Source organism: Xenopus laevis, chromosome 9_10L (assembly GCF_017654675.1).
Source record: "Xenopus laevis strain J_2021 chromosome 9_10L, Xenopus_laevis_v10.1, whole genome shotgun sequence".
NCBI lineage: Eukaryota > Metazoa > Chordata > Amphibia > Anura > Pipidae > Xenopus > Xenopus laevis.
This window is the reverse complement of record NC_054387.1, coordinates 94,705,513-94,718,794: the sequence shown is the minus strand read 5'-3', so window position 1 is coordinate 94,718,794 and position 13,282 is coordinate 94,705,513. Positions and strand designations below refer to the sequence as shown.

Sequence of the window (13,282 nt, the reverse complement as noted above, 5' to 3'; positions counted from 1 at the left end):
AATGGTGAAATTTGAAGGTTTTCACAAAAAAATCGTGAAAATCGGAAATTGATGCCGGCGAATTTTGACCGGCGAATTTTCACAGGAGCTTTGCAAATTTTGCAAATAAATTGTGCTTTATTCCACTCAACGTTTCGATCCCTCGCTCTTTTTCGCATATATATATATATATATATATATATATATATATATATATATATATATATATATATATATATATATATATATAACCAAAGGAATTGTGCACTCCGTAGACAAAATTAATACCTGGGTGCCAGCATGGGAAATAAGCAGTGAACAAGGATTGCGGCACTCACACGTTTTGTTTGTTTGTTTTTGCTCCTAACGAAGATCCTTGTGGGGGATCGTAACGTTGAGGCTCGAGTGCCGCAATCCTTGTTCACATGTGTATATAAAACATAAGTAATCATTTTGTATGTCAGCTTCACACAAAGACTGCTCTGGAAATAAAAGGTATTTTACAAACTTACCTCAAGTTGCAAATCTCGACTTCTCATGACAGCCATGTTCTTCTCTTCGCTAAGCTGAGCATATCTCAGAGCTAAATTGTAATTATCATCCTTTACTTTAATTAATTCATCATTGCAGTTATTTCGCTCTTCTTTCATTTTATTGTATCGTTCCTGAAATGTTGCCAGTTCAAAACTGACAAGTTTCAGTTGCTTTTTCTCATCATCCAGTTGTCTTGATTTCGCCGCAAGTTCACATTTTTGTATTTCTTTGGTCTTTAACTGTTGCTGCAGTTTGATCACTTCATTCATTAAAAAATGGGTAAGCCCTTCATGTCCTTCCTCAACTATAGGCAAAAATAACATTGAATAACAGCAATTGTTAATATATTCAAAATAGACAACTAATTCCAATCTCATTAAAACATATATGGTGTATTAAATGATAAGCTCTTGTTTGTATAAATAAAGGAGTCATTTACTTAGACCCTGTACAGACATGCAAGACAGTTCTCCTGCCCAGGGTTTGTCTGTACTCTGCACCTTGTGTTGGTCAACACTCCCAAACTTCCGTGTCTGTACGAGACGAAACTTGGAGAAAATGTAGATACCTCCCCTCATGAATACACCATTGCCAAATGCAGATCTCTGTGCTCCAAAGTTGAACATTATTTGCACCCTGTGATTCAACAGAGCATTGCACCCATTAGCACTTTGCACTCTGCCATCTACTTTGTAAATGATTCCTTATATAATGTGCTAATTCATTTACTATGAATATTATCAAGTGCTGGGGTAAAATCTACGATATATTGCTTTCAGAGTTATAAAATAACACAAAAGTTAAAGTAGACTCACTTGTAAAAAAAGCCCTCTTTTTAATAATAGTACAACTCTCTCTCCAAAAAAGTAGGGACACTGTGTAACATATAAATGAATATAGAATGCAATAATTTACAAAGAATTGAAACTCTATATTTAATTGAAAATAGTACAGCTGTTTTATTTTTTTAAGTATATACTTTTGATGCCAGCAATACATTTCAAAAAGTTGGGACATATTTCCCGCTGTGTTTTATCATTCCTTTCTTTTTTAACATTCTGTAAACCTTTGGGAACTGAAGAGACAAATTGCGGTAAGTTTGAAAGTGAAATGTTCCATTCTTGCCTGATAGAATTTCTTCTGCTTAATAGTTTGGGGTTTCTTTGTTGTATTTCGTTTCATAATTGCACTTAATGTTTTCAATGGGTGACAGGTCGGGACTGCAGGCAGGCCAGTTTAGCACCCAGACTCAGACTATGAAGCCAAGCTGTTGTAATATGTGCAGAATGTGGTTTGGCATTGTCTTGCTGAAATAAGCAAGGTCTTGCCTAAAAAAGGCGCCGTCGGAATGGCTACATATGTTGCTCTAAAACTGTTATATATCATTTAGCATTAATGGTGCCTTCCCAGATGTGCCAGCTCCCCATGCCATGAGCATTAATGCATCCCCATACCATCACGGATGCTGGCTTTTGAACTGTATGCTGATAAGCCAGATGGTCCTTCTCCTCATTAACTTGGAGGACATGGCGTGCATTATTTTCAAAAACAATTAAACATTTTGATTGGTCAAACCACAGGACAGTTTTCCACTTTGCTTCAGCATATCTTACAATGTAAATGAGCTTGGTCCTAGAGGAGATGGCAATGTGTCTGGATCATGTTTTTATAAGGCTTCTTCTTTTCATGATAGAGATGCAAATTGCATTTGTGGATGCAGCAACAAACTGTGTTTGCAGACAAAGTATTCCTGAACCCATGCCGTGATTTCCACTTACGGAATTGTGTCTGTTTTTAATGCAGTGTTGTTTCAGGGCCCAAAGATCATGGCGATACAATATTGAGATTCGGCTTGTCCTTTGCGTAAAGAGTTTTTTCCAGATTCTCTAAATCTTTTCAGGATAATATTTAAAACCCTGCCCTATTTCCTCATGTGGGAAACATTTTATTTATACTTAGGGGCCCATTTACTAAGGGTCGAAGTGAATTTGAAGAGAACTTTTGAATTCAAAAACTTCGAATTTCGAAGTAATTTTTGGGGACTTCGACCATTAAATAGGCCTAAATTCGATTCAATTGAAAAAAACTTCGAATTTCGAAGTAATTTTTGGGTACTTCGACCATTGAATAGGCCTAAATTCTATTCAATTGAAAAAACTTTGAATATTCGACCATTCGAAAATCGAAGTACTGTCTCTTTAAAAAACTTCGCCTCCGACACTTCGCCACCTTAAATCTGCCGAATTGCTATGTTAACCTATTGACTCAGAAAAAACTTAAGACAATCGAATTTCTACAATTCGATGGTCGAATTTTGAAGTTTTACCACTTCGAAATTCGACCCTTAGTAAATGTGCCCTTTAATGTAAGGTCCGTAAAAAGATAGACCAATATTGGCTAAGCAGTTCTTAAACTACGGCAGCTTTGTGTGTTTTAATCTGCATGCACTGGTTGTTATGTTATTTGGGTCCCCACTTCTCATCTGCTGTCTCTTGAGAGCTGCACTCACTCACAGATGTACAGTTTTCAGCCAGTGAACAAAAATGTTGCTCTCAGTATGAAAACATGTCAGGCTACCGTTCCCGAAAGCTGTATTCTACCCAAAAAGTTATAATGTTTTCCAAAAAAGAAAGGAATCGTGCATAATTTCTTCTTCATTATCTTCCGATAAAAACGCTCAAAAACATATTGAAGGAATTGATGGGAAAGAGGAACATTTACTCTTTTGGGGTAGAGTTGAACCACAGCAATGCAAATACAAACCAGAACAAGAAATAAATGTGCATGTCAGTTTTCTATGCATTAATTTAAGCACATTTGAATTTTGCCGATTTAAATACTGCTGAGGTTTTATATATTTATTGGTGTTATATGTTTAAAAAAAATGTTGCAATATGTTTTTCACATTTTTGGGTGCAGACATTATTATGTGTATTTTGTCTCCCGGTGGCACTGTGATATTTCAACACATACAAACTATGGGATTTTTTGTTCCTCTTGTATGGAGTATGAGTTTGTTTATGCACTTTGATATTTAATTGTGTCATCATGACAAAGACCCCAGTGCAGGTCCAAAGGTAATGTAGTTAACAAGTTAAGGCAAAAACAAGGCCAATTAGAATGTTCTAAACCCTGTATTCGCTATTTATCTTTACATAACAACACAGATGGGCTTGACTTGTCTAATTTACATATCCACATACTGACCCACATGTCATAAAGTATGACAAACATAAGTAAATGCAGACTGGAAACTCGCCGATTGCATTTACATGAAGCCACTCACCTACAATGGTAGAAAATCTTCTTGTTGGTTCTTTTCCGGTGACCAGCTTATAGAGTTCAGGGTAGTAGAATTCTAGGCTTTCCAAAAATACAATATAACCCCTTTGACCTTTTGTATGGAGTATATCAAGGAGACGACCTGAAAAATAAGCAAAGCAATCTGAAAAAATTGCTATTATCGTATCTGGTTAATACGAACTAGAGAAACAGCAGATGAAAAATAAGATGAAACCTATTTTTTTTTAAGCAGAACAATAATAAAACACCTTTATTTTCTCTGAGAATGTTTGTTTTTTTTTCAGAATATAGACAGGTTGTACTTTTGTTACAGAATTTATTATACAAACTTAAAGGGGTTGTTCACCTTCCAAACACTTTCTTCAGTTCAACTGTTTTCAGATTGTTCACCAGAAATAAAGACTTTTTTCAATTATTTTCCATTTAAAATGTTTTACAGTATTTCCAAATCTAAATTTAATGTTCATGTCTCTTGTGTTTGAGTCTGGCAGCTCAGTAATTCAAGCGCAGACTCTAAACTGTTACAATTTTGCAACATCAGCAGGGACAAAGATAAGAAACGTAGCAACTTAATGTATTAATTTAGGACAGTTTACAGGGTCGCGACCCCCCCCTTCCCAGAGCTGCATTTGAAGGTGAAAAATCACACTTTACACTTCAATATTAGAAAAATGGTAACACATAGAAAAAAGAGATTAATTGGAAAAAGTCTTTATTTCTGGTGAACTATCTGAAACCAACTGAACTGGGAAAAGTTTTGGAAGGTGAACAACCCCTTTAAAGTTTCTGCAGAAAGGCCAAAATTCACATGATTATAGCACCCCACACCCATCTCTTTAATGATGGTCTTATGTCATAGAAATGTGGAGTTAAGACTGATTTAGCAAAAACCTAAACTCAGCAATAATCAGCAAAATCACAATTTTCTGTATGTCATTTTCAAAAATATATATGGCACCTACAACAAAATGCCTTTTTAACTCTCGAATTAGCAATGTAAATATCAGAGGGAAAAGTAGTAACCTCTGCTGGCATATGTACAAATTTATCAGGTAAAATGGGAGAGCTGGAGTTAATTGCATGTACTGAAAATTACAATATAGTATATAATAATATCATCATTATAATATAAAAGTATCACTGAGACCTAATGGGATAAAACATGTGATTGGGATGTGAATTTAAATGGGTACACCCTTTTTAGGAGGGACAGTGGGATTAAAGTGCAGAGGAGTTTATGTAAAGCCAAAATTAAAACCATGCACTAAAAAAATAAATACATGGAATAGACCTGGGGAAAGTGTGGAATCCCTTTGGATACAAATTTAAGTTGGGCCAGTGTCGGACTGGCCCAAAGGGATACCAGGAAAAGTCCCGGTGGGCCGAGGTGTCAGTGGGCCCTCATGCTGCTAGACATTTGGCCTATTTCATGGCCATTCCCTATTTCTTTGAGAACAAAGAGGCTAAATAGATGGAATAATTGATTATAGTATGTAAAGGAAAGGAGAATATATGAGTAAAGAAAGTAAGAATAATAGTACTAAGAATGGGTCTAAGATTAATTGGAGGGCCCATGGTCAAAGGTTTTTGGGTGGGCCTCTGGTGTCCCAGTCCGACTGAGCTGGGCTAAAGGTTACAAAGAAAATGATCATTGGTGTATGCTACAAACCACTCCATTAATGTGAGGGGAATGAATCCCAGCAGCTGAGGAAGATGATTGTGGGCAGGGGTTGGGGGTCGTTTTTGCCCAGAGCTCAGAACTTTACTTTCCTTTTTGGATCCCCACCTGCATTAACTTTTGGAATGGGGGGGGTTAGGGGGATGCATACCATGGAAGAGGCTTCACAGCAAGGACAAGTTGCTATTATGGGTGACTTCAATTATCCAGACACTAACTAAAGCAATGGGGCTCCCAAGCCAGTAAAGGCTCTAGCATTACTTGACACTAAATCTTAGTTCCATGCAGGATGCTACCATTTCACTGCAGAGCGATTTAACCAAATTGGAAAACTGGACAGCAATCTGGCAAATTAAGTTTAACGTTGATAAGTGAAAGATTGTTGTAAAAATAACAAATGCCAGTTATACATTAAATGGTAGTGTGTTGGGTGAATCCTTGTTTGAGAAAAATCGGGATATTTTTATAGACGATAAGATGTGTTACTATAAGCAGTGTCACCCAGTGGCTACTAAAGTAAATAAAGTAGTCTTGCATAAAAAAGGGCAGTAACTCAAGGGATGAAAATATAGGTCCCTGGTAAGGCTCACCTTGAGTTTGGAGTGCAATTTTGGGCAAACGTCCTTACAAAGGATTTGTAACTGGAGAGAAAGCAATGACTTCCAACTGGACTTATAAATGAAATGGAAAAATTTAAATATGAGGAAACACTGCAGTTTTCTTTGGAGAAAAGGCACATGCAAGGGGACATGATTACCATTTACATGTACAATAGAGGACATTATAGACAGGTAGCAACTGATTTTTTTTCACATTGAAAAGAAGAGTCTGCTCCTTTACATTTTACTACCATATAAATGTGAATAAAACATTGCTCACATGTAACATACCATCCCCATTCATTTTGTTTGTTTCTCATCACATTCTTTAGGTTTGGGTTTAGGTGTCTCACGAGATTGATGTTATACTGATGTCATGCAGATCTCTTTTCCAAGAGTGTTTTTAGGTCATTGTGTGTGTTTGGATTTCACTTTGACAAAGGCTGGGGACTCAAATAGTCAAAGCAAAATAGTATCCCAAACAGATGCATGCCCTGGTGAGGGTGAATCCTCTTTGCAGAGTTGGAACTTACATACTTTTGAACCACACTTTTATTCTACTAAATGTGAGTGCCAGCTTCCAGTGATATCTATGTAGCTGTCTACCTATGTATTTATCTTATCTGCAATGGGGGGAGGGGGTCATTTGAAGGGGTTGGACTTGATAGACATAATTGTACTACTGGAGAACTTCTGCCCATCTGAGCAAAGAGATCATGCCATTCCACAGTATCAAACAAATACTTAAAGCATTGGTCCAAATGACTAAACATATATTTAGGGGCTTTCACAAAAGCAGAGCTTGCCATCTGTTTACTCCAAAATCACTGGCTTCTCTGCCTGAAAAATGACATTGTGTCCTTCCATAGTGTCAGAGAGCTATTCAGCGGTGCATTTATGCAAAGGACATGTACCAAGTGGATTTCAAAGGAAGTAATACACTGAGGATCATTGATAAAGGTAACTTTACAAATCTGGTCATTGTTTCCTCCATGCTGGCTCTTGACCTAGAAAGAGGGCCTTTTGTGGTTGTGTTAATATTAGAATGTGGCATGGCAGGATACTTAGAAACACAGACAATTATCCTCAGACTGATATGGGTGTCTATTTCAGAGGGAGTTTTGTCAGGATGGGTTGTGACCAGAAACACCTATTGATGCCCATTCAACTTTCATCTGTCCACCCAAAATGTTTATTAGTGTCAATCCACACCAGTTATGGAATATTCCATACAGTCTGACATACCTGATCGGGTTGTTCTAGAGAGAAACAGAAGAGAGCTGAGAACTTCCTCTTCATCCTGCTCATCAATTACTTTACATTGTCTCAAGTATGGTGTTAACTTTGCTGGGTTAATACAGCGGCTGAGCATATTCCGATTGCACTCAATATTCTCCCAGGCAGCTTTATCTTCATCTTTTAAAGCATCTTCGTCGTTATCCATAATTTGCTGTGATTTGCTTGTAAAAAGGATAAGTGGTTTTATGTCAAAACATAATATATTAACTCATTGAAGGAAAACACATGTATTGCATCCAAATCTAAACAGTACCATTCTATAATTCTAAAAAATACAGTGAAACCTCAATTTTACGGATTTGACATTTTTCTGCATTCTACACAGCTTTTGTGGTCTCACAATATATGCATGCATTATACATTTTACTGATTTTACATTTTCCTGGATAGTACACCAATTTTTTTGGACCCCTGTTCTACTGTATAGGAAAAGGGAGTTGTCCTTTACTTAATGTTATGCATTGCATCCATAAATAAATGCACCCAGTTGTTGTCTATGTTGCTGTATTGTTTTGGTGTCCCAGATGATTGGTGGGCTCTATGACAGTAATGGTCAGTGGCTTTCTGCCATCACTCCCTACATGCAGAGCTGACAATCTGTCCACTATCTCATCTTTAAATCTGGTTACACACTTCTTGGGCATTTTGCTGGGAAAAAAAACAGTTGACAGCCTTCTTAAAGTTACAGTAACCATTTAGCCTATAACGGGCAGCAGACACTACCTGGTAGTGGATAACTATATATATCTTGGAACTCAGTTTTATATTTCAGGGATATGGCTAGAATGGAGGTCCCCTGTAAAATGTAAAATGGGGCTCTACTGTATAGGAAAAGGGAGTTGTCCTTTACTTAATTTTATGCATTGCATTCATAAATAAATGCACTCAGTTGCTCTCTATGTTGCTTTATTGTTTTGGTGTCCCAGATGATTGGTGGGTTCTAGGACAGTAATGGTCAGTGGCTTTCTGCCATCACTCCCTACATGCAGAGCTGACAATCTGTCCACTATCTCATCTTTAAATCTGGTTACACAGTTCTTGGGAATTTTGCTGCGAGAAAAAGATTTGGCATTCTTCTTAAAGTTACAGTAACAATTTAGCCTAGAACTGGCAGCAGACATACTATCTGGTAGTAGATACCTATAGTTATATATTTTATTAAATTAACATGCTAAAGACCTCGACAAAGCATGGAATTTTAACTTATCACATATGCAGCCACATCACTTTTTTCCTGCCTGAATGTAACACAAAAATTACACATATTTACACATATAATACATATGATTTACATATTGTAGACACTGTTGCTGAGTAAGCATGAAAATCATTAGCCCTTAATTGTATGGGGTCAGTATGGCTTTTAAAGAGGTTGCTCACCTTTGACTCATCTTTTATAGTATGTGGAGAGTGATAGTCTGAGACCATTTGCAATTTTTTCATTGTTTTATTATTTGTGTTTTTTGAGTTATTTAGCTCTTTATTCAACAGGTCGACAGTCTTTAATTTCAGCAATCGGGATGCTAGATTCCAAATTACCATACTAACCCATGTATTGATTTAACTAAGAGACTGGAATATAAATAGGAGAGGCCTGAACAGAAAGTTGAGTAAAAAAAGGTAGCAATAACATTACATGTGTTGCCTTACAGGACATTTGTTTTTTAGATGGGACCAGTTACCCCCAATTGAGAGCTGGAAAGAGTCCAAAGAAGAAGGCAAATCATTAAAAACTATAATAGTAAATGATGAAGACCAATTTAAGAGTTTCTTAGAATTTAGCCTTTCTATAACATTCTAAAAGTTAGCTTAAAGATGAACATCTATTTAATGGAGTTGTAGTCAAGTAAAAAATGTTTATAATGAGAATTTGGGCATGAATTATGTTAAATATGTAGCTTTTTGTTCATTATGGGTTTCTTTTATGGTCAGCCTTCATCTAGTTTTTGCAGTGAACGCATCTCTTAATCCCTGGTTTTTTAAATAGGGCTTTCTTAATTAAGATAGTATTTGAGGAAAAGAAAACACGAAAAAGTGTTTGTATATATTCCAAAAAATGGCCATAGGACCAGGGTCCCCTATATAACAAAGGTGCTTAGTGTCATCAGTTATAATTGATTCACTGTATCATGTGTGCCCTATGAGCATCCATGATTGCTGAAGATTTTGTATTTGGACTATAAGACTGAGACCTTTTCAGCTAGAGGCACTGAAACTTGTGTATTATAAGGGCCATTGTTAAGGCACGGGAGTTACTCAAACCTGTATAACATGACAAATACTATATAAGTTTCAGTAACTCCTGAAATTTGTATTCCCTGATGTAAAATATGACAATATTAGACGTTTCATGACCTGCATAAAAGCATTCCTTATATTTTAAAATATAAATTATTCCCTGTCATCATCAGTTTAACATATAAATCACATAATCACTGAAAAATGCAGGAGATGCAATTTCTGCCAGTTACGTGATTCATATGTTTTACAGCAGTGATTTACACAGATGACAAGGCTAAGTTATTTTCGGGAGCTCTGTCATCCACGGGTAGTGCAGATTGTCTATGACTAACAAATCTCTCTTAAGGGCCCTGAGACACAGGATGCGTCATCTCCCTGCAGGAAATCTCTCTCCCACGGGTGAAAACGGGCCCAACAATATTTGCTCCTTTAAATTACATGTGTCAACCCCAGGTAATCCCTTAAAGGGGTGGTTCACCTTTAAGTTTACATTTAGTATGTTATACAATGTCCAGTTCTAAGCAATTTTTTTTTTTTTTACAGTTAATTATTTGCCTTCTTCTGACTTCTGACTCTTAGCTTTCAAATGGGGGTTATTTAAAAGCTACAAAACTAAAAAATGAATGCTCTATAGAGCTACACATTTATTGTTATCACTACATTTGATTACTTGTCTTTCAATTCAGACCCTATTCATATTCCAGTCTCTTATTCAAATCATTGTTAGGGTAATTTGAGCCCTAGCAACCAGATTGTAGAGACTGCATACTATAAAGCTGCTGAATAAAAAGTTAAATAACTCAGAAACCACAAACTATAAAAAAATGAAAACCAGTTGCAAATTGACTCAGAATATCACTCCCTACATCATACTAAGAGTTAACTCAAAGATGAACAACCCCTTTAAAAATGCGGAAGAAGATGGAAACATTAGAACACATTACATGCAGCGATTCCAACATATTGTTGCGTGCTTTATTACCCGCGGGCGATGAAGCATCCTTTGTGTCAGAGCCCTTGTTTACCCCCCTTCAATGCCCTTCTTGTATTTTAGAGGGGAGCTATCATGAAAATGTAATATAAGCTTCAGCATACTGAGATATGAAACTTTCTAAATATAATCAATTAAATATTCTGGATTGTTTCTGAAATAATCAAGTATATGTTCACTATTCCAATCTCAGCATCTGTTTCTCTTCATTTTCTCTTCATGCAGTTGGGTGTCAGATATTCATTGACAGTTAGATCCAATATATCTTATGGGGGATTCCTTTTGCCTAGAAGATGTATTAGAGCTCACGCTATTAAAATCACCAGACATCATGTCTCTCTAAATGCAGAATTTGTGCAAAAGGCAGTTATTTTGTTTGTACTGGAATCAGTTACTTGAGTGAGCTCTAATGCATCTGCTAGGAAAGGAAGCCCCCTATAAGATATATTGGATCTAACTGCCAATGATTATCTGACACCTATAGGGGCGATCCTGCCCATTTTGCTGCCGGAGGCGGCCTTCATTTTGCCGCCCCCCGTCCCCACGACACTCTCCTTTTAGGGGGTCCACGTCGCTAGTGCAGAGAGCACAATTGCTCCCAGGAGCGTCATTTTTGCCGCCCCTGGCAACCAGGGGGGCGCTGCCACCTGAGGCGAGTGTCTCAACTCACAACTCACTTCATTGGCAGAGCGCCCCTGGACACCCAACTGCTGCAAGAAGACAGAATGTAGATGCCGATGAGGGATAATGAAGATAAACTCTATTATTTCAGAAAAAAATGCAGAATATTTAATTTATTGTATTTAGAAAGTTTCATATTTCAGTATGATGAAGCTTATCATAAATTTTACGGATTATTCCCTTTAAATATTATCTGTATCACAGTTTTCTCCTATCTTGTAGTGCTTGGTGCTAGTATATAAAGCTACAACTCAGCTCATGTGGAACTGGATTTGTATGTGTACATGTTTTGTGTACATTGTATGTCGTTACCTAATCAGTCTTGCAAATATGTGATGAAAAGACATACATATACTCAGTTTTTCATGTGCTATAGTGTCACAGTGTCCTAAAAAGGAAAGTGCAAAAGTATTGATTGCAATCAGTTGTGTACAGAAGCCAGACTGCATATCACATGTGCAGTGTGCTCTACATGACCTCTGATAATGAGAATCTACACCTTACTGGCTGACATTTCCTGATATTCTGCAAAAAAAGCCTCAATGAAGATGTTGCAGTCTGCGGCACTTTAGAGGGAAAAGTCATGTTTTCATTTAACACCAAAACTGAGTAGTATACTACGTTTGCTTCTTTGAATTCAATATGCTTCTAAATACTTGGGTAAGAGAAGTTCCGCAAATGTAGTTTTAATGAGTGAATAAGTAACGACTGCTTTACTCACAATTACTTTATCCTTTTACTGTGTTGCTATTTGGTAAAAATGGTTACAGAGATTACAGTTTACTAATTAAACACCAATCTGTCTCCAGTTTTGCAGGTTTTCCTACACTGAAACACAACACGCAGAATGAAAACCTTACTTTTAGTTGGTGTTCAAATGTAGGAGGTTTCCCAGGTGTGATCAGAATTCCAGCATTCCCACAGACATCAGGCTGAAGCTACACAACGATTTCTTCAGAAAGGTTATGTATAAAACCAGAGTTCGAAAGGACTAAGACAAGGGCACTAGTGTGAAAGTTAGAAAAATGCAGTGAACAGTTAATCTGCCATAAGATAGGAGGAGCAATAAAAAGGGAAATGAAAGTAGCTTACAGGAAACCAGCAGTATTCTTAGTTTAGCACACAGTTTTTTTTTCATAAAGCAATATACTGATAACATCAGTTAGACAAAATATATTGAACAATACATTTCTTAATGTTTCCATGTATTCTAAATTTTTAAAAAATCTCTAGGAAGTTGTAATTTTAATACCTTTCCTATTATTACCTATTAATAATAACATTTTATATAGGTTATAATGATAAAACACAGTATGATGCAGAAGAAACTGTATACAGTATTGGAAGAGACAAGACCATTGGCACCCACGTATGTGGGGATTAGTATTATTTAGAAGATTATTTAGAAGCCACATGCTGGTCAGGCAAATGTATCTTGGGGATGATCTGCTTTGCTAGTTCCTGGCTGTGCTTTTTCTTTGTGGTCAGTTAACGTCCAGTCCTGCCTCAGTCTCTTGCTAGTTCCCTTGCTAATTCCTCTTGTCAGACCTTCCTTTGGTTTCAATTTTCAGACTTGTCCATAGTCTGTTTTCTGATACTGATCCCTACTATGTCCTACTGGACTTGTACCTGTTCTGGGCTGCTCTCCTCTCCTCTTCCTCTCATGTTTGTATATTCTATTCCAGCCATCCATACTCTGATTTTTATATTCATACCCTAGGCTGTCCTTGTAGATGACTTGGTAGTTGAGACCCAGCCAAGTCCAGGTTATTGGACTTGGGTACTCTTACTTAAAGGAAGAGTAACACCAAAAAAATGCAAGATTTAGGGGCAGATTTATCAAGGGTCGAATTTCGAAGTATAAAAAGCTTTGAAATTCGACCATCGAATTGGAATACTTCGACTTCGAATATCGAAGTTGAAGTTTTTTTTACATCGAATTTGGCCATTTGCGGTCAAACGATTCGAAGGATTTCA

General features: G+C 36.8%; 1 protein-coding gene across 2 annotated transcripts in view; it reads right to left on the bottom strand.

Moving 5' to 3' along the window:
- The window catches only part of card11.L (caspase recruitment domain family member 11 L homeolog), a 58,672-nt gene extending 46,116 nt beyond the window's left edge, over positions 1–12,556 (bottom strand). Inside the window, exons 1-4 of one of the 2 annotated variants that reach the window (XM_041576554.1) lie at positions 12,166–12,556; positions 7,339–7,553; positions 3,800–3,937; positions 492–817 (exon numbers count right to left, since the gene is read on the bottom strand). In XM_041576554.1, the coding sequence (XP_041432488.1) occupies positions 492–817; positions 3,800–3,937; positions 7,339–7,537 (663 nt within the window). In that variant the 5' untranslated portion in view covers positions 7,538–7,553; positions 12,166–12,556. The remainder of the gene's footprint in view (positions 1–491; positions 818–3,799; positions 3,938–7,338; positions 7,554–12,165) is intronic. The other variant, XM_018236247.2, reaches the window with a different exon arrangement.
- Positions 12,557–13,282: the final 726 nt, after the last annotated feature.